This window comes from Bubalus kerabau, chromosome 8 (genome assembly GCF_029407905.1).
Source record: "Bubalus kerabau isolate K-KA32 ecotype Philippines breed swamp buffalo chromosome 8, PCC_UOA_SB_1v2, whole genome shotgun sequence".
Lineage (NCBI taxonomy): Eukaryota > Metazoa > Chordata > Mammalia > Artiodactyla > Bovidae > Bubalus > Bubalus kerabau.
Genome location: NC_073631.1, coordinates 39,261,043 through 39,283,453, shown reverse-complemented (window position 1 = coordinate 39,283,453; position 22,411 = coordinate 39,261,043). Strand labels below are relative to the sequence as shown.

Here is a 22,411-nt window from a genome sequence, read left to right as displayed (position 1 = left end):
CAGTGTCAAATGTACACATCTTGTCAATATATACAGCTCACTTCATTTAGACAAGTTTAAAGCATTTGTGTATAACAAAAGACTATTCTAATGAAATGCTATCTTCTAATATGTGGAAAAACTGGTGCCTCTTCTATTAATGGAGAGTAATCCATTAACATGGAAATAAAATTATTACAAAATAAATAAACATAATTCTCAATTTTATAATTTATTTAGCACTTAGACAAGTATCTTAAAGTACAGTAGATTTTAAAAAGGCATGTTATGTCTAAAACTTATTCCAAAATTATAGCATATACTTATTTACATTTTCAGGAACTAAACTTGTATGTAAAACTCACTCATAAGAAATATAAACTTGGAGAAACTAGACCATCAACCTAAGAATTACTGGATGGACTACTCTCAGAGGATAAAAATAGAAAGCAAAAACTGACAAAAACAGAGATATCATAATATCATATACTAGGTAAATAATTTAAAGACAGCTACTATATAAAGATATACCTGGGATTTAATTAAATATTTAATGCTTACTATTTGATTATTTTTAAAAATCTTATATAAATACAATTGCAATTTTGCTTGCTAATGTTTAAAATTCATTCTCATTTTAACAACCAAAAAATTATACCAAAATATAGTCTCCCAATTCAATGTGTTTTATTTATGTAATAAATCTAAATAAACACATTAATAGGTGTTTAATTTTCTAATCCAAAAGTGTGAAAATTACATCTGTCTTTCTTATTTGTGGTCCTCATTCACCCTAGAGTATTCAGAAAGAGATGTTTCCCATCATGTGAAAATTAAAGAATATGTTTTCTGGCATCAGGTAATGTACAGCAGACAGGCATCTCTACAGAGAGGTTCAATAATTTTCTTTCATATTACAGGCTAAAAACAGAATATAATTGAAGCTTCTCACTGCCCCACCCCCAATTGTAGAAATTTGAGAATCATAAGAAAGCAACACCTTAGGGAGTAAAACTACTTGAGTTAAAACAGTTTAATCTTCAATTCCATTTTAATAATATCTCACTATATAAATATTTTCTTCCATTAAATTTATATACATCATGTTAGAATTTACATTAGCATGATTTTACACATCTGTCTATAAAATCTAAACAACTGTAGAACAAATATTTTCTTTAAAATCCTCATTAAAAAACAAGCATATACATTAAACTGTAACCAGACCAACCATGTGATAAGGCTTTTTATTCCCCCTCTTAAATTTAGACTTTGTTTTGAAAAGAAGTTCACACAACTAGCTGTACGACTAGAAAGTAGTATCTCTTCAGTTCTCACTCAAGTACATGAGTCAAATAACATTATATTTCAAAGGTTTTAGCTTTACACCAATTAGCCAAATACACAGTCTTTTGTACAATCATAACACTGTAGAAAAACTAGTCTGTTCTTTCCAGTTTATATTCTCTTGGCAAACCATGATCTACTGCTTATGTTAAGCATCTGATTGTCAGATTTGAACAAACTGAATATTCATGACAACAATTAACCATTTACTGTCTAAAACTAAGAAAATATAATTTATCGTAACAATTATTATATGTGAGGCATTCACATCTACAAAGAGACCATTGTTGCAACAGTGGTTTTAAAAAATATTTTAAGTAGAGTGAGAAAAATTAACAGGATATATGATCACATATACGGATCTGTATTTACCAGGCATTCAGCTCTTTTCTGCAAATGTGATTAAATGCTCTTTGTTTGCATTTAAATTGTCATATATCCAACAGAAGGCATGATTTTATAAAGAAAAAAAAAGTGTTTCAATCATCTCCAAAAGACCCACACAATCACAAAGGTTTCTCAGGTTAAACTCAAGGTTTTAAGGTTTAGGTTGGGAGGGAGTTCAAGGAATAAAAAGGCAGGGGGCAGCGGGGCATTAGAAAGCTAGCCAAATAAAAGGAAAAGAAAAACTTACCTTTGTAGGATAATTTCAGTCTTGGCACATTGTTTTTCCCATTTTGATAGTTTGCTCTTGCTGTAAGTAATACTCCCCAGAAAAGACAGACAATCCTAGCGAACCAGCCCATGCTGCAGACGCTGTGGGTCCTATGCTGCTTCAGTCTCCCGTCCTGTATTGTGCGGCCAGAGAAGTTCAAACAATCTGGAAACTGGAGGTAACAGGTGATTTAGGTCAGTTTCATTCATAAATGCAGACAATCAAGACCTCCAGGCAACACTAACACCTCTTCTTCTGTAACAGTCACTGAAGCACAGAAACTTCAAACCCTCCAAAAAAAAAAAAAAAAAAAAATCGAGCCAGGCACCGGATAATGAGGCACAACTGTTGTGTGGAAAAAAAAAAAAAAACAAGGGCTGCTGCAGTGGTGCTTAAGAAGCAGTTCCTTTTATCTAGGTTCTTCTGATAGCTGGCGGACTCTAATCCTGTTCCCTGCTTCATTCGGCTCCGGCTCCGGGGAAGCAGAATGAAAGGGAAACAGAGAGAGAGAGAGAAAGAGAGAGAGAGAGAGAGAGAGGAACCGTGAGCAGCGCGGACTTTTCCTGTACACATGTAGGGAGAGATGACACAAGATCCCACAGACAGGTTTTCCCAACACTCACTAGACTGGCTGACAATGGGAGAACAGGCAAGCTCAACCCACTCCCCTTCCCTCGTGTCACACAACACATGCAAAAAACATCTCGTAGAGATTAGAGCCGGGAGCAGAACCCTCCGGCGTGCCTGTGAAAGGCATGTAGCTATAAATTTACTTCCCCAAGGCAAGCGTTGTTTTATAGCCATTTTTAGGTGCAATTTTGAGAAAACAATCTGAATTCTGCTACCTACATAATTTACAACTCACGCTCATTATATAATTCTGCTTGAACTTGTGTGGTGTATGTGTATATGTATGTTTATGCCTGTATACATATGTAGATATGCATATATATGTCTGTCCTTTTCATCAGTATAACTTTAACCACTGAAGGTTTTAAAGCCTTGTTAGCGATTGTTCCCTTCTCCCAACAAACCCCCTTGGATCAACCACCCCCTCCCCCGCCCCACTGCAATTTCAGGGAAGAAATTCCTAGTAAAGCCCATTTCAACAATCAGTTTGAGACAAATATAGGTCCACTGAGAATTATAAATTACAACAAGGGATTCTCAAAAGGATACTCAGAATTTAAAAACATCTACGGTTTTTCAGCTTCTGGAATGCTCTGGCTAACGTTTTTAATGCATCACATCTCATTAATTAAAGCCACTTCCCTAGTTTTGGTTTAAAGAGCAGAGGATGACAAAGTTCACAAAAGTCCCTGCTGAGTGTCAAAGACCAACATAAAAAGAGTATCTCTGTGTCTTCATGAGCTGGTGAAGGGTTACTAAATTTCCTGTGGACACGCGTGTATTTATGCAGTCATACAAATACCACTAATTCTTTCCTAAATGGGTATGTCTGAGGTGTTTAAATTTCCTTTTCTATTTTTCTTTCAGTTTTTCTCAGAGCTGATATCTATATAGGATTGTGTGTGTAGGAAGGATGCATAAAAATCAAAGAATTTTCCCTTTATATTCCCCAACTCTCTCTACTTTGCACCCTCCCCCCACCCCAGGTACAACACACAGGTTAGAAATACAGAGGAGAGGACTGTTCCAATAATATGGAAATTACTTGGCTGAAAGGAGAAGGTGAGTTTGCAATTACAAATATGAACACTCATTGAAAATGGTTTAGAATTCATATGTTAAAAAAAAAAAATGACCTGAGCATTGTTACTATAGCTTTCATTACTTAATGTCTACAGACCAATAGAGAAAGAGCAGCTCTCTCTCTGTGCGCAAGTGTGTGTGGGTGTGTGTCTGTGAGTGTGTGTCTGTGTTTGCCTGAGAGTAGGCGGAGGAGGAGGAGGAGAATGAAAAGGATTTAAAGGGGGGAGAATGGGTGAAGGGGAGGAGGAATTCCGTGTCTACTCCATTAGATTGATTCATCAAATAGACCGTATTGTATTTGTCACTTCCCACAAGCCCATTGATCAGTCAGTATTGTTAAGAAAATAAAATCCAAAAATAATGTTGATTTTACTGATTCCCACACTTGTTATCCTGAGCACTTTTCATGCTCTAGGCAATGGATTAAGGCTACAAATGACAAGAGGCTTGTCTGTCTTCCATGGATTACTCTCTATAGACATTCATTCTGTGGAGGAATTCATGTCACTTTGGGATTATTTAGGAGATTGGACTAATGGATTATTCTATCGAAATATCACATATGATTATTTTAAATACTTTAAATAGTTGTGCCATTTTCACTAATATGTATTTCAAATATTTATTTTTCTCCTGCTCTTGTTACCTCAAGTAGGAGAGCAAGTTTATATTTGTCAAAACTAAACAGGATAAGCAAATTTAGAAATGTATCCATTTCACTTGTGTAATGTCTAATCCTGAAACATTTTGATGTGTTCCAGGAAAAATAAAAGATTGTAGGTAAAATTCAGATAAAAGAGGGTGAGAATTGATTCCATGGAGAAGAAAGACAATCTATATTTTGGACCACAAAATCAGGATGGAATTATTTCATTTTCTAAAATAAATAATTTAAAATTGAAGTCAGAATTGGGTACCATAGACACCCCCATGTTTATATCCAAACACAGGTTTCTTTTTTTAAAAACTCTAATGTATTTATTTACATTTGATATTTTTCTTTGAAATTTTTATGATCTTTAGGTCTTTTCAAATATTTGAAAGTTTAATGAATTCACATTTACTTCTCTGTAGATTTTTTAATTTAAAAAATGTAAAATAGGAAGTTCTTTATGTAAGTATAACTGTTCTAGACTGATTACATTATAAAAATAGAAAAGTGTGACCACAGATAGACTTTTTTTTTTAATGTAGAAAGAAAGAAAGAAAAGGAGGGCAGGGAGGAAGGAAGGAATTTTACGTGCCTGAAAAATATTTACCAAAGTATTTGTTATATTATATTTCTACTGATTTCTCAATTGACATTGGGGATAAATAAAGTTGTTTTCCATGTTTTCCTTATACACCCAAACATGTGAGGGACAATCAAGGTTAAACCTATTTCCCAGTTGTACACAGGGTGTGTAAATGCTCAGTCGTGTCTGACTCTGTCACCCTATGGACTGTAGCCCACAATCCCAAGACTGTCCTTGGGATTCTCCAGATAAGAATACTGGAGAAGGTTGCCATTTTCATCTGCAGAGGATCTTCCTGATCTAGGGATTGAACCCTCATCTCCTGCATTGGCAGGTGTATTCTTTACCACTGTGCCATAGGTGTATTACACCATAGGTGTATTTCTCAGTTGAAGTAGATGCAAAGTTGAGGTGGACTTGGATGGGTGTTTATCAGAATCTATCAACATCTGCATGCTTGAAATGTGGACTTTGATTCACCTCCTAAGAAACATCACTCCCTACTCTGAGAATATGTGAACTCAGCCCTGACACAGTCAAGCCTGCTGTATTTACCACATTAACCATTGATCTTACTGCATTACTTACATTTTTAAAAGTCAGAAATAATATATTGACCTTTTAACACTGTATTTTTAAGGTACAAGTGAAAAATCTTATTTTGTTTCTCTTAAAGCAATATCTCTATTTTCAATTATTTTCTAACCCACAATCTACATCATATGCTATAATTAACTCTACTTGCAACTGAGCTCCTAATATCTTCTTAAATTTCAAGTTTTCAGATGTGACTAAGTTCTGCTACAGAGTCAAATCTGAGCAGGTGTTTAATATGGTGATCATGCTGTTGTATACATTTCTGTCAAATAAATCTGTAGTTTTTAATCTCGCCTCACTCCATATTGAGATGGATTACAGAGACTTCCAAGTATAAAACTCTGACAGGCAGTTTTCTGGGTGGTGCGCTTGATTTTCTAGAGAAGCAACTCTTCCAACTTCACTACAGGTTGGTTATCTCTTCTTTCTCAATTAAGATTGGTATAGTCATAGAAGATACATGTTAAAGCAATTTCCCATAGGAAATGTATTTTTGATCTTTTCGTTTATTAGCTAAAAGCAATGTGTACATTTTAAATGTCTACTTCATATAGTTTATTATTTATTATAAAACACACTGAGATGGCAATAAACATTGTGATTTAATAGCAGAAATTGTTCTAATTTGTGAGATGGTATTTCAAGTGCTTCTCCAGTTTATAGATACCCTGATACTTTCTGTGAGTGGTAGGCAAAAATACTTGCTATATTTGTACATAAAAGAATATAAGGAGAAACGTTGTTCAGATATAATTAAAAGATTGAGTGGAGTAAATGTACTTGAAGTTATGGTGTACATCATTAAACACACCTGTCTCTCCCTGCAATCCCACTCCACCATGGTTAGATCTAGAAACACTCTCAAAATGTGTGCCACCCACAGAACTAGATGCCTCTTTAAGAGAAACTACTGAGTTAAGAATTTCAAAACGCATTGGATAACCAGCTCTCCTACAAAACAACACCAAGAAGGAAAACAAATACTAAAAAACAAATAAAAATTTCCATATTCTTCCCAAGGTGCTATTCAATTGAGTCAAGGAAAAAAAAAAAAAACTGTATTAGTTTCTATTCAACATCTGCTATTTCCTTTTTTTTTCTTCAAAGGAATGCTTCGTTAGTATATGAGAAAGGCCTATGATCAACAGAATTATAGCAAATGTCAGAGTAGAACATTTGCCCTTGCTTTGACATCTCATGCTGGAAATTCATTTTTAATGAGGGTTTTTCTGGTAAGGGAATTTGAATCTCTCTCCTTTTTTTTTTTTCTAAAACAGAAATGTGTGGGTGAAAACATTCTTTAGAAGATCAGAAGACATCTTATTAATTGGGAAAACTAAATAGTTGATGTATTATTCATTCTAGCAAAAAAAAAAAAAGTTATTTAAGGACTACTGTGGTAGTCGCTGAGAACTGGGGGTGGCAGGTTAAAAGCAATATTTAAGAAATTAAATTAAACTTTTTATAATCTGACCCTTATGAATGCTTTTAGTATAAGCCACATGTGAAAGCATGAGTTGAGAGGAGAGACTGGTAAGAAGCAAAGGGAATTCAATCTCAAGGGAAGCATTAACTCCTCCCTTCCCCTCCTACACACCCATGAACACAGATCTCAGTAAAAGAATCGAGTAGTTCCTCCAAACTGAATTTTCATCAGTGTAAGCAAAAAACGGTTTTATGTTTTTTCTTGTGACATCAACGTTAATTATATTTAAGGTAAATAGGGACTCGAGATAAAGGCCCTTTTGTTTTTCCAATGAATTAACATGATAGATGTTAAATCAACTCAGGAGTTCAGAAACTGGCCAGTCACATTATTTGTGACTCTAGGTTTAAAAAAAGTTTAAACAATTAAGGGGTATCAGAAATTGCAGGAGGAGGCTCTTCAGTGTTCAGGTAAAACGATAGCTTCTCTTTCCTTGAGGATTTGAATCACAGGGCTAGCAGGCAAGTTTTATTTCACTTGTGTGGGGAACAGAAGAGAGTGACCCAAAAAAAAAAAAAAAGATGTATAAAATTTTGTTTATGTTTAGTGTCTATGCAGCCAAAAGTGGCTAAAATCTAGTTACAGGAATGGGATTTATCATTTCCACAGTCTCTATTTTCTTTCAACTTCTTAAATCAATCATATTTTTCAACATTTCAAAATGTTTTGCACATGGGAGTTTTCCTTTTTCACCTAGTTAAGGAGCAGAATCACTACAGCTTCTTTATTCGATTATCTGATAAGTGAATGCAGTTTTCCTGAATATTAATATATTGAAATAATATGACACGGAAATACCTGTGTAGGTTTTTGCTACTGTGGTTGTTGTTTTGTTTTGTTTTTAAGTGAGAGTGTCTCCACCTCAACTCAAATGGAACAAGAAAGTTTTCAAGTGAGACAAAAATCCCATTGTTAATACTGATCAGTACAGGGTAGGCAGTGAGGAGGAAAAAATGAGGCGTCCGTGGAATACAAATGAAATGAGCAGGTTGGCTGTTGAGTGTGGCAGGATATGAAGTTATTAGTTATTTGCTTTCAGCAAAAGCATAGCACACAGCTTCTCACTGAATAAATAAATAAGCAGATCTGTACTAAGCAAACAAAGTGAAGAAACTGCGCAGTATTGTTTAAAGGATTACTTTACATCTGACTCAGGCAAAGTAGACGCATAGCTTCCCTTTGTTAGCACTGAAAAGAATGTGGCACCTCAGATTAACTTGACTAAAATCTGTATGTTCTAGGAAGGGAACATTTTTTTTCCTTTCTTTTATTTTTTAAAAAATGTTTTTAAAGAGTTTGAAACTGATAAGGATAGGGAACAGAAATGCTGAAGCCTAGAATTAAAGCTCCTTAAAAGGGTTTATTATAAAGGCAAAACCAAGTGTTTGTTGGATGGTGACTCAAAAACTACAGAGCATTCTGCTTTTCAAGGGCACAGATTTCTCCAAATTGCAAGAGTTAGGAAAGACTTCAATCTTCCCTATCTGCATTGTTTCAAGTGTTAAGTATCATTTGGTCTAGTCTACGCCCTCCATTTTCTTCCTTTGTGATGTGGGGGTGGTGGTAGAATTATATGCCCGGTTTCATTTCACTGTCTTGGCTACAGAAGCAGCTGTCACCTTATGGGAGAGACTAGGAAATGCCTTGTTTATTAGTTACCCATTATTATTATTATCTACAAGTTATTTATATAGAACATTCAAGTCTTCCCCATTTTCCTCTGGAAGTATTCAAAGAATAAGCCTCCTTGAAAATCAATTAACAAAAATTCATTTTCTCATTTCTACCACACCAATGAAAAGGGAAAATAACATCAATACGTCCAGCCTTGAATCTTTTTAAATTACAGATCCAAATTGAAAATGGTTTGACTAGCGGACTTAAATGGCAAATGTGATTACACTCTTGCTTGTTTTTTCAAAGTTGATGTATAACTTTAGTAACTTAAAGCACTTAAATGCCCCTCAAATACCTCAAATACCTAATAGAATATTATAAGACACTCTTTGCAGCATAAAAATAATGTTCACTATGACAAGCCATGTTCTCACAAAATTTTAACTCTCTTATCTTAAAGTTTAGCAATTAACAGTAATAATTTGCTGATGATACATAAGAAAAAAACCCATTAGTTAATTTATAAACTTAAAAATTTAACTTAAAATTTTAAACAAGTGTAATTCTCATTGTGTAACTTTGTAGAAATAGCATTTGATGGTTTTTGATAGAATCACATAGTTTGGTAGTCTTGCTTTGACATATTAAATAGTTACTGCCAATTTAATAATGCTGTGAAACCTATTTAAATTTCCTTAAACTAAAATCAAAACACTAAAGAGAAATAATAAAACTAAATTTGAGTGAATTAAGCTAAAAGTGGTAATCTATTTCTTAGACTGACAACATGAGTTTGTAGATTTTTGCCACTGTGTGTAACCCAGCACAGCTAAAATGGTTTTAGAGACACAATTTTAGATATAGATATATATATATTCTTTCTTTACTCTCAAATCCAGTCACTTTTGAAACAATTTCAGGTTTCATATTTCTTGCATTGTTTCTTTTATATGTACCCATTTGTTCAACAAGATTTTGAGAATTGCCTAGGTGTCAATCATTTTGTCTTGTAAAACAAATTACATATTTTTTGAGAATTAGTGATATGTATTCCTGATAACTAATGCCTATTTATCTTTGTAAAAAACTTCTCTACCATAAATATTAAAAAATCTACAAAGTTTTCTGTACTTCTTTGGGGCTGGAGAGAGATTTATTTATTTACTTATAATACTTTTCTACTGCTATTTTCTTTTCATCAAATCCTGTGTCCGTTTTCATTCCTTCTAGAAATATTTCTCTATTATTGTGGAAGATGCTACCTGATGACAGAATGTCTGCACATTTTGCTGGATTAATTCTGATCATAGGCTACTGTAGTCTCCTAAAATTAATATGCTTATATTAGGATTTCACAGTAGGAACTCAGGGTACAAGGTTGCTTTAAGAAAAAAAGACTTGCATAAATTTTCACAATGCTTTGTGATTGTTCTGGAAGCTTTCTCCCCTATGATTCTATGGTGCTAGGTGCATACATCTATTTTAGTTCTTATTACTTTGCATTATAATAAATTTCCTCAACAGACTCTAATTGCAAAGAGAACAGAAACTTTTTCTCATTATTTTATTTTCATTGCTCAGCATAACTTCTGGCACAGAGTAAAAAATCTATTAATTAACAGATTAATTAATTAATTAAAGAGTCAGGGGAAATATATGCTAGATGGGCCCAGGAATCTCACAATTTTAATAAATAGTTTGGTAGAAATGGTTTCTTTGCAGATACAATTATACTAGTTTTCCATGTTCCTATATTAAACATGGATTGGAATGCAGACACTGAGATTTCTAAATTGTTCATTTAAAATGCTGCTGAAGAAACCATATTATAGTCCATAAAATATCTTTTGGTCTTTTCTTCAAAGCGTGGAAAATTTTGCTACTTTGTTATTATAATTTTTATTCAATATATATTTCTTCTCATAATTAAGACCTCTCTTCAGATTTCCTATAGCCCTAAAACTATTAAAGTATGTTGCTAGTATGGACATTAATCAAAATGAAAATTCTACAGAGTTAGCAAATATATAGTGTTTTCAAATGGCAGTAAGTTCTCACTTTTTTTTTTATTTTAAAAATTTAGAGATGTTTATAAAACTCCCAGAAAGAAAGTCACCAAAATTGTGAAAGCCACCATAATGCATATGAGATAGGACATCTGGATTTAAATCACAAGATCACAATTTCTAGCAATATGATTGAAATTTTAGTTTCTTTAGCTAGAAAAGATATTGGTCATCTCCTGCTACCTAATGGCATTCAAGGTAGAGTTCCCACCATAACAGAGCATGTCATCAGACTCTGCAATCACAGAGTTTGACCAAAACCTCTGAGCATGAGAACTGAATACGGACGGCCAAGGTGACAAGTAAATATTGTTGGTAAAATATAGCAATTCTAATGCCCTTTGGAGAAAGAAAAGACAATTCTTTGAAATCATTGCAAAAGCTAGATGGAAAAAGAAGAAAGGTGCATATAGACTGTTATTACTTTGGGGTGTTGAAACATTATACATTAAATATTACATGCTAGATTTTAAATGCACCATATTTACATTTCAAGAATAAGATAGCTAAATTAAAATATGAAGACTAGAGAAGGCAGCAGCAAATAGAGAACCTCTGCCTTAGATTAACAAGCATGTGGTTGCCTTCGCTAATCAGCCTTCCACCCATAGGCAGCTGCAAATTGAAGGAGAGCAGCATTTCACATCTTAATAAATTACTGGTGACTCACTTGGCCAGATGTGGGTTTGAGATCCTCCACCTTTCACAGCTTATACAGTACAGAAAGAATTGTATCTTTTATGGTAACTCAAGCTTTAAATTAGTAAAAGACCCATTACTAGCACTAAATCCTCAATATACAAGTTTTTTTTTTTTTCATAATCTAAGTTGCAAACTTCATGAATCCGTATTTACATTTCAGAGCAAATTATTTTCCCAGACAAGTGTCATGCTTAACTTTGGAAGCAGAGAAGTTTAGGTCAACAGGTGAAACACCTGTACAACTATTATGGGAATATTTCCTGCTACTCTTTGTATTTTAAGACATTACATCTTATAGGTCATCAGCACTCTTTAGTATTTTAACTGTTCAAATTTTGTTTCATGCTGTTTTCAGAACACTAGGGAATCTTGATTGGCTGGTAAATAAGTTAATTTTCCATTCTAGTGGAATGTTTTACTATAATAGTTTCAACAGGAACATTTTCTCTTTTACCTTTATCATTACTGTTTTAACACAATGGCAAAAACAGGACAATGATTGATATTATACAACTATCTTTGAATAGTTTCTTGAATTAACAAATGGATACCCACAATATATCACTTAGATTCACAAAATAAATTGTTATGGATATATTAAATTATAAAATAAGTCCATTTTGTATGTATTTTTCACTCTAATTGCCAGATATTAAAACATTAAGAAATATGAAAATACAATTATAAAAATCTGAATAGAATTCCAATTTTTATTTTTGTATAAGGATCAGTCCATTGCAAAGCTTTCTAGATTTATAAGCCATAAGCAGTGGGATATGTTAAGCAGATTTTTAAAGAGAGACTCATGTTTTATAAACCTCTATGGAATTTTAAAAATCTGTCCAGTTGTATTCCCTCAAAAAATGCTGTGTTTCAAATGTATTTAGCAGCATTTTCAAATGTGAATTCAATAAATGTCGAAAGTCACTTAGACTCCTACTAAATTGAGTCTATCAGAAAGTGGTTCAAATATCACTAATTGTTTTATAAGAATAATCATATTGTAGCTTTAAACAAACTTAAGCTTCAGTCTACTTTAAGACTGGAGTGCCAGGATGAAAATAAAGACCCTTCGGCTGAAATAGAGACTATTGAGTTACATTTAACAAGACGCAGGATGTGGCACTTGAGGGATCTAACACTGGCGGGCTGCATGCCACCCCAGCAGCTAGATCGGGTTTCCTTTGCCTCAAATGATTTCAGAATAGTTTCATAAAAATTACATGACTGACACTATAGCTTTCTTCCCATTCCTATGTATTTAAATGTCAATATCTTCATAATGCATTGGAATCCTTTAAAAATACCAGAAAAGAAAGTGAAATAAGACAGCAGTTTCACTTAGGTGAATTTTATTGTACAAATTCAGATGACCTTTTATTTACTCTAAAGGTTTTCCCAAATTGCTCTTACTTTTCTTTCTTTCTATTTATTTTATTTATTTATTTTTTTTTGGTGTGTGTTTTCATTAAATGCATTTTGGGATACTTTCCACAGTCCTTTCTGTCAGCTGTAAATATGAGTGACTGGGTACTGTAAAAAAAAATATGAGTAAGGTATCTTTTTCTATATACATTATCATTATAGTAAGTGTCCCCTTTCCTAGTTCATTCTATCTCTAATTTGGTTATTCTCCTCTTTAAATTCAATTCTCTAGAAAATCTTGCAAAATAAATTATTTTAACTCTAGTCATTCCAACACTCATTATGCATTATGAGCTAAATCTCTATACATATGTATTGTTTTGGGGCATGTTTTTATGTATTCATTCTGTCAGTATAGTGCACATATCATGAATATATTTGTCTTCAATAGCACTTTAATTATAGGACATCTTCAGTGGTGATGGTCATATGGATTACTTCCTGTGAAGTTCCTAGGGCAATTTCTTTCCCACAATGGGTCCTCAATAAATGTAAGTGAATGACTTCCTGACTATTGTTATGGATCCGGGGAGATGCAGGATGGGGTTGGCAGCAAGAGACAAAGCTGGCTGTCAAAACTGTTATATTCAGATGAACAGCAAAATGTTGAAAGAGATCTTAAAGTTTTCAGAAGCACTCTGCCTATTCTGTCAAAAACTGATTGAAAGAATTGTATGTATCCTGAACTCAGGAAGATTGGTTTGAAAAACAAATCCCAGATTTCAAGAAACTGGTCGACTAATTTACTTCAGTAATAAAGAAAAAAAAAGAGTAAAAACTATGATGGTTTAAAATTACATTTAACTGAAGAGATTTACTATGCCTTAGTGTGGGATATGCAGAAATGTATTTTGTAGTTGAGTGATGAAATACCTTAAATAATAGAATTTCATTAGGTATGGGTTTGACACAAATGGCTTTCGTCTTGCCCAGCTCTCCCCATAAACTAAATATCATGTGTTATAACATTTAAAAAGTAAGTATTCTTCCGGTGCAGGTAGATGTGGGAAAAATGTGCCACCCTTTTCCTGGGAGATCGGTGGTGCTGCTTGGTGGGGCACGCAGGTTTCCTTTCAATTGTTCTATGCTACAGAAGTAGCACTATCAAAGAATAAGGCTATATATGTAAGGAGGGTCATAAAACAGTGAGACAGTGAGGAGTTTGAAGTTAAGTGAACATGTTTTCCACCAAGATTTTAAAGCATTTTAGTCTAATGTTTTTTATATGTGCATGTATGCAAGTATATATGAGAACCTGTCTATATGTGTTTATATATAATTATATGTATATATCTATATATATATATACACACACACACACACATATATATATACACATATACATGCTGAATATAATTCAACAAGAATTGATTGAATTTCTGTGTCAGTCATTCTGTGCTAAAATTGTAAAAATTCAAAGACAAATGAATACAACCCTACCATGATGGATTCACAATTGAGCTGGAGAGGCAATGTAAGACTAGCCTCTTAGAAATACATACCAACAATCTCCTAGATGCCATTCAATTATAAATGTTAAACCATATACAAAAGATAATTAATCTTATTTTTAAAAAGTACTTAGGTACTTCTAAAAAAAGTGTTTAGGTACTTTTAAAAAAGTGCTTAGGTACTTTTAAAAGAGTGCTTAGGTATTTTTAGGTACTGAGGTAATTTTTCAATAATGTGTAATAAAATATTTTTCTTTTTTCTTGAATGATACAAATCCATGTGTGATGTCTGCATTTTAAGTACAAGTAAAACAGTTGTCTTTGACATATATCCTTATCCTGAAAAATTACTGCTCTCAGATTTTAATCTTGGAAAAAGCGATAAAGGGTATTTTCTGAAATCAGATTCAGGATGTAGAAAACTTCAGGTTTCTGATTAGTGCATTTTAAATGGGTCTAAAGGTAAATACCATCAGGGACTGTAGCCTACCAAGCTCCTCAGTCCATGGAATTTTCCAGGCAAGAGTACTGCAGTGGGTTGCCATTTCTTTCTCAAGGGCATCTTCCCAACCCAGGGATCGAACCCAGGTCTCCCGCACTGTGGGCAGACTCTTTACCATCCGAGCCATGAGGGAAGCCCATGTATATTTAATATTCTGAAAATAATGTTCAAGTTCTAAACAGTATGCTTGATAAAACTAATGGGATAGTGGCTTATACACCTTCATTCAATTTTAAATATAAAAAATTATTTTCTTGGTGACTAATACTTGCATTTTAAAATTGTTTTTGTTTTGCTTCTGAGTGTTTTACTTAGTATTTACTGGAGATGAAAAACCACTTTTCAGACTTACGTTTTGTTATATATACCTGGAAAGAATCTAGAATGAACTGAAAAACAGAGATGAATTCTGTAACACCTTCTCATTGATCCTGTTAAATTTTGAAATGAGTCTTGCACATTGCTCAGTGGTTCAAGTAGAAATGACAACAAAAGACTCCATTATTTAACCATTTCATGTAAAGGTGTGTTTGTGTGTGTGTGTGTGTGTGTGTGTGTGTGTGTGTGTGTATGTGTGTGTGTATGTGTGTTAGTAGTGGGGGAGCTGTATGTAAGCTCAAGTTTGACACAAGTACCTGAATTGTTTTTTTAAATAGCAAATAAGGAGGCAGTACAGTGTGATGAAAGAAACCTGGCCTGAGTCCCATTATCAGCTTGGGCACTAATGAGTTATGTGTTATTAGATAATGAACTTCTTGGGGCCTCAATGCCTTCTCTATAAATGAGTTAACCAAATGAGATATATTCCACTTTTGATTCCAGCTAGTGCTGAAAACACTATATTCTGTAGTATATTTCCAAGCCATAGTCTGAAGTGTATCACTTAACATTTTAGCAATATTTAATTATTTTAGTTAGGAGTAAAATTTGATAATTCATATTATTCCATGCATAACTGTAATATCAGTTGGGGAGTAGTAAATCTAATATATTATACTGTGTCATGAAAATACTTATGATAATTCCAATGTCAAATTATTACTTTATTAAATAAAACTTAGTTATAAAAATATCTTCTATACTAGTTTCTGAAGTAGGTATTTGGGATGAAAGTCATTTGTGTCGGTCTGATGTTAAATGTAGTTGGCATGACGCAGAACAGTTTAGCTGAGGTTGAACTGAACTGAAAGGAGACCAGTCCTGGGTGTTCATTGGAAGGACTGATGCTGAGGCTGAAACTCCAATACTTTGGCCACCTCATGCAAAGACCTGACTCATTGGAAAAGACCCTGATGCTGGGAGGGATTGGGAGCAGGAGGAAAAGGGGACAACAGAGGATGAGATGTCTGGATAGCATCACCAACTCGATGGACATGAGTTTGGGTGAACTCTGGGAGTTGGTGATGGACAGGGAGGCCTGGCATGCTGCGATTCATGGGGTCGCAAAGAGTCGGGCACGACTGAGCGACTGAACTGAACTGAACTGAACTGAAGGTTTCTGGAGAGTGTTTACTGTTTCTATCATTTGGGTAGGAAAAGTTAAATATCTTCTTCAGAGAGAGTTAAAAGAGATTGTAGTGCACAAATTCAATTTATATTTCTCTCATTTGGTTATATTAAGATATGCATTTCATAGAAGGGAAAACACAAATAATGATAATAATTTTAATTCCACTTATTTTAATGGCTATCTATCAATCATTTACAGATACTGAAATAGTTGCTATGGGGAAGAAAGGAAATGAATTAGATGTGATTCCTGCCCTTGAGGAGGTCACAGTCTAGTAGGGACAGTTACAACAAAAGAAGACAGAAACACAAAATGCGAATTGCTCAGATGGAGCAGATGACAGGCATTTAGCCCAGCTGGGATTTTATAGAGGCTTCCTGTGGGAGATTGTGCCTGAACCAAGTCTTAAATGATGAGTAAGAGCAGGTGAAGAAAGATGAGGTGGTCCTGCTAGGACTTCAATCAAAGCACAAAGCCACAAAATAGGAGAACATGTGTGAGTGCAGGAAATGGGAGCAATTTTGCCATTAACAGGGTATAAATTGCAAAGAGAAGAGAAAGGAGAAATCAGCAGGGGCCAAGCAAAGAAGTGTCTATATAGCCATGCTTGTAACTCTAATATGGGTGATGAAAAGACACAGAAGACCTCCTAGAGGAGAAAGCCATGGAGAAAATATTTTCTTTTTAGATAAATGAGCCTGGTTGCATTGTGAATACTGTAATGACTAGCAACAAGCCTGAAGGTAAGAAGGCCAAGTAGGTTTCTCTTGTAACAGTCTAGAGCAAAGGTGACAAGGCGAGGTGACAAGGCATCTAATCATGGCAGTAGAATATGCAAAGGAGAGAGAAATCAAATAGAAATACGAAGGACGCATGCTAGTCCTGATGAAATATTTGATAGAGAGGATGGCAAAATGGAATTTTAAATTTCTTGTGCTGTTATTACAATATTGTAAATGTTGTACACAATGCAGTTATTTACAGTAATTCTCATGCTTTTGGCAAGGATGAATAGTTATTAATTGAAATCAGCAAGAAAAGAAGGTGAGCAGATATGCTTGAGCAAAGAGTTCAGTTGTGAACTTACTGGTTTTAAGAAGATTACTAAGTATATATTTTAGGTTCATATAAGCAGTTTAGTAAATTAGTTGAAAGCTCAAATGTCAAAGATTGGAGTCTATCTAGGGATTAGGGTCAATACAGAGAGAAAAAGTGGGCCGAGGACAGGACTCTGGATGACCTTAAGGAACAGGCACAAGAAGGGAGCCCCAAACAGGGGATATGACAACTAAGCATGGAAGGATAGGAAAAGCAACATCATGGATATCTAGTCAGAAACGTAAGTAAGTCAGCCAAATGTGGGAGAGGGATGTGGAAGCTGTCCTATGCAAATTCTATTTGAAAAGGTGGTTTGAAAATCATTCTTAGTCCCTATAAGAACTGAGTCAGAGGTGGGAGCAGAAGCCAGATTGCAGTGGGATTTATGAAAATCAACTACAAGAGAATTAATAGTTATCTGATTTTGTTTAATCAGCTTTCTGCCTTTCTCAAATATAAAATGACACATAAAAATTCTTTACCTTCCTAGTATCTTGAATTCACAATAAGATTTGAAACATCTACTCTGAAAATGGAAACAATTTAAAACACATAACAGTTTTCATTTATCATCACTGCCCTGGGGAATTTGATTATCTTTTTTCCAAATGACTTGATTTAATTTATCTTTTTTTAAAATTTTTCCCCAAGTGTTATTACAGGCTCCTCATAGAAGTTGATTCACTGATTACAGTGTAATATTATGCCCTTAGTTTTTATGGTAGGATGATATAACAAATGATCTCAGGAGGAATACTCTTCCAATGTCTGCAAAACCACTATTCATTATACCAGTCAACATCTCAAATAATGATACACATGATAAATTCCTCCAAGAATTTAATGCCAGGAAGCTTTTCTCTGATGAAGCACTGATATATTACTTTTTGATCAGTCAATGAGAACTTATTTCTTTTTAACCTTGGTTGATAGGAATTTCAAAATGAAATTTAATGCTCACAGGTAAAAACCAAGTTTTTCCAGTTTCCTAGTTAATTCCTGGAGAGCACCTTTTCTTTTTGAGTTTTCTTATTCTGTACTATTTTAGTCATATATATATATATATATGTATGTCTATTTACTGAAGTCCTCTTCAAATGTGATTAAAAAAGATTAATTAGCAACAATAAAATAATGGTAATGAGGAATTTGATCAACATTTTATTTCATTTTCTATTCTTTCCTTTTGAAATTTCTTTTCCCTCCCACAAAAGCACATGTTAGAAGAAAAGTATATTTTGGGTATTATTTTATTAAAGCTAAATTTCTTGAGTATTTAAAGTCAACCATTTCCTTCTTTTTTCATATACTTAATTTCAAGGAAAGCAATACAACAAAACTCAATTCTAGCTTGAGGAACATTGCCTATTAATTTACTATGCTTATCATTTTTAATTATATAATCTTTAGCCTAGAACAAATATCAGTGGTGATTTTTCTTACAAGACATTTAGCTGCATTTAGAAATACTTGAGATTGTAATTATTTCAAACTGATTTTCAAAATAGTATTCTCTTTTAATAGAATACTTTCAGTGTGTTGCCCTTATGCTTCATTGTCTCTAAACAGCATTTTCTAAGAACAGTGTGAAGACTGGTAGGTGCAAATAATGAATATAAATTATGAAATAAGGAATACCAGCTATGGACTTTTACAGTTTGAGTGTAGGCAGGAGAATTGTAGAAGTGAAATTGATATTAAAACTAGCAAAATCTCCTTCTTTTTATAAGAAGTCCCCAAATATTCTTTACAAGATAAATCCCTCCGCATCCTCATGACCCATCTCAAATGTCACTTTATCTCAGCCCTTCCCTAAAATTCTACACAGTTATCAGTGCCCATTTTTGGATTCCTGACATTCTGTTCTCAACAATTATAATGGAATCTCAAAATACACTGTAATGATTTGTTTAAAGTTCAGCTTCCTTCCTCTCTTCACAGAGAGGAATTATACCTTCTTTGCCTTATAACCTAAGCAGTGAGTAAAGGGCACTTAGGAAAGCCTGGTTTTGAAACCTAAAATATATGAATGAAGGGTGGAGGCAGGAGGCAGACATAAGAGTGAAACTGGAGAATAATGAGGCATTGCTCTCGAATTTAAATGTCACTTTCTAGATAGTCAAGATGATTATAGAAACGGTGACATTTCTACTGCTGACATAAGGTAGCAAGAATAAGAGTCCTAATAAGAATTTGAAAATGTTGGAAAATAAAACTGTCTCTATGAAGTCACAGTTAAATCAACGCAGTGACCTGGAGTTGTGACGCAAAATTACTGCTAAGACATCACTTGACTCTCAGAACAAAAAAGCTTGAATTGAACATGCCCGACAGTATGAGCACAGTGAGCATAGAAAGGTACACATCACAAGGAAGTCGAATCCATGAAGGCACAGAGGAAAAAGACTCCAAGCCAGCTCGTGGCAGTGTTCAGCACTCAGACTGTACACTGGACTTCCATCATTTGAAAAGGGGAGATTGTCCCAACACTATCATGAAAACGCATGCATCCACCTACGCTCTCAACATGATGTGCTTCAACAACAAACTGTCTTTCCTTTCTCTGGTTTCAAGCAGCATGCTTATAAGGAGAGAATGTGATTGGCATGATAATATGAGCATTATGGGTGTTGTGAGACTTAAGTTTCTTTTTGTAACTTGACAATAAATATTCTGATTGATTACACAGTAATAACATGCATTTGGTTTTTGATTGTGCACAATAAGCCAGATGCCCTTATCACCACCTGACATAGTATACATTTTAATTACAAGGATTTTGATTGTCTTCCTCCTTTTAGAAGATAATCTCCAGGTCTAGTATGCTTTATTCTCTAACATCAGGAATAGTACCTGGTACATGGTAAGTGTTATTAATTGTTTATTAAATGAATGAATTTATAACACACCCAGAAGTAGAGCTTGAAAAACTAATGCTCAGAAACAAATATATATTTTTCAGGACCATATAGAAAACATTCAATGTTTTATAATAGGGCTGACAAGATCGTGGTGTCAGTTTTTTTAAAGTATACTATTATTACTACTACTTTACACCTACAGATGAACTATTAAACATTAATATTCATTGAGCAAATACTTACTGACAATCCTTTTTGCCCTTTATTTAAAAATGATGCAGGTAGTAAAAGATAATATACCTTCAGATTTTCTAATAGATATAAGAGCAGTTGGAAAAGTAGCTCTAAGAATTTTCTAATAGATATAAGAGCAGTTGGAAAAGTAGCTCTCTCTATTAATAATATAAGAATCTATGGAAATATATTATATGGACAATTTTTTGTGAGAAGAAAATAGCACAACAGAAGACTAAATTCAAGTTCTGCCACTGAGAATAAGAAATTGTGTAACAGCCAATGCCTCTGAGTCATGTTAGGCAGAATGACAAATGGGCGATAATACACATAATGACATGGCAGTCTTTGGCTTTGCACAGAGGCCCATAAATATTTTGCACATGCTTGGAATACATGGACGTCCAGTTGACAGACTCTCCAAGAAAATTCTAAAATTAGATACCAGATCTAAATTGGTATCAGGAATTTAATAAAAAGGGATGTCCTCAGAGGCTTTTAGGTCATCACACAAAGTGGTCTTCATTGGGTTTTATTTGGAAAAACAGAGTACAAAGAACTGAACATTAAGGCTTCCCCCCCATATTGCAATCAGTTTGAATAGCAGCGGATATGTGATTCATGTTAATTGTGCCAAAACAGCAGCAGCATGAATACTAAATTATTCACCATGTTCACAAACTGTCAAATGGGGCAAATAGCCAACTATTCAAAATAATTGCAAAAAGATTGGCACAGCTGTAATGTGTTTTCAATGTGTATTCTCTGTCCTCCTGAAACCAATATTCAATGTAGTGAAACGAATACTGCTCTTTGATAGAGGAGAATTTAGATTTCATTCATAAGTACTTCAAGCAAAAATTAATTATTTGTACTATAATTCTCTCCTCCCTAATAACTTAAAAACACCAAACTATGTCCAGATAAGAAGTTAGCAATAAAAAGACAATGCTCAAATATATGTTGATCATGTGTTGAGATGCGCTTTGTCTCCTATCATTAAAAGGGAACAAAGTTATTTCTAAATTTCAGGCATGTTTTTATGGTAATAAACACACATAAAAAATGTATGTAAGAAATTTAGCTTCCATTTAAAATTTTGTTATAATAATAGTGCTTGCTAGTTCTACCACGTTCTACAGTGTTTAAATACAATTCTTTTTTAAAAGATAAGGGAGAGAACGAGGGGGAGCCAAGGAGGGAAAGAGAAGGGAAGGAGAGGGGGAAGAATGAAGAAATCAAACAAAGCAAGGTTTAAAATCTTTCCTTCTAAATATCTTCCTCTGGATGCTTAGATCTACCCTTTAACTTTTTCAAGCACTCATTCTTCTGCCAGTAAGAAGAGATTTATGAATAAATTCACACCTAATTGTACTATTTTGAATAAAGCTTCTAATTTCCCTACCTACTCATCATCAGTTACTATTATTTAATAGAAATAACATATTTCCCATTTATATGGGCTATGCAAATAGTTTAACATTAAAATACTAAACTATTTAAAAATTATTTTTATAAAGAACTTTTGAAATATGCTGAAGATTTTATAGCCCCATTCTGGTTAATAATGAAATATTTGGTGATGAGTATTTATTTATGATGGAAAATGAAGAAAGAGGGATTATTGTACAGTAAATTTTCTTGATAGAGCTCTAAGGAATTTAAATTTAATCTTAGAGAAATGTTAATAATGAAAAATATTATTTTCTACAAACTAATATGATTATAGTTTTATCTCTAAAATAAAAAAAAATGACACAGGCAAATTTACCCCAATACCAAATCTGAGATTTAAATATATAAAATACTGATATATTTTTATTAAAGTTGTCTCCATTTATGCATATTATTATTAAGGATGTTTGTGCCATGCTATATTAGTAATTGTACCTTTCAGAAGAGCATTGTATTTCCACTTTATCTCAGTGTGAAT

The 22,411-nt window shown here is 33.7% G+C and overlaps 1 protein-coding gene across 8 annotated transcripts in view; it reads right to left on the bottom strand.

Annotated features, from left to right (window-relative positions):
- SEMA3A (semaphorin 3A) overlaps nt 1-22,411 on the bottom strand; it is a 560,896-nt gene that overhangs the window by 254,735 nt on the left and 283,750 nt on the right. For all 8 annotated transcript variants that reach the window (XM_055590101.1, XM_055590100.1, XM_055590098.1 and 5 more), the window contains one exon: nt 1,961-2,153. In XM_055590101.1, coding sequence (XP_055446076.1) covers nt 1,961-2,072 — 112 coding nt within the window. In that variant the 5' untranslated portion in view covers nt 2,073-2,153. The remainder of the gene's footprint in view (nt 1-1,960; nt 2,154-22,411) is intronic.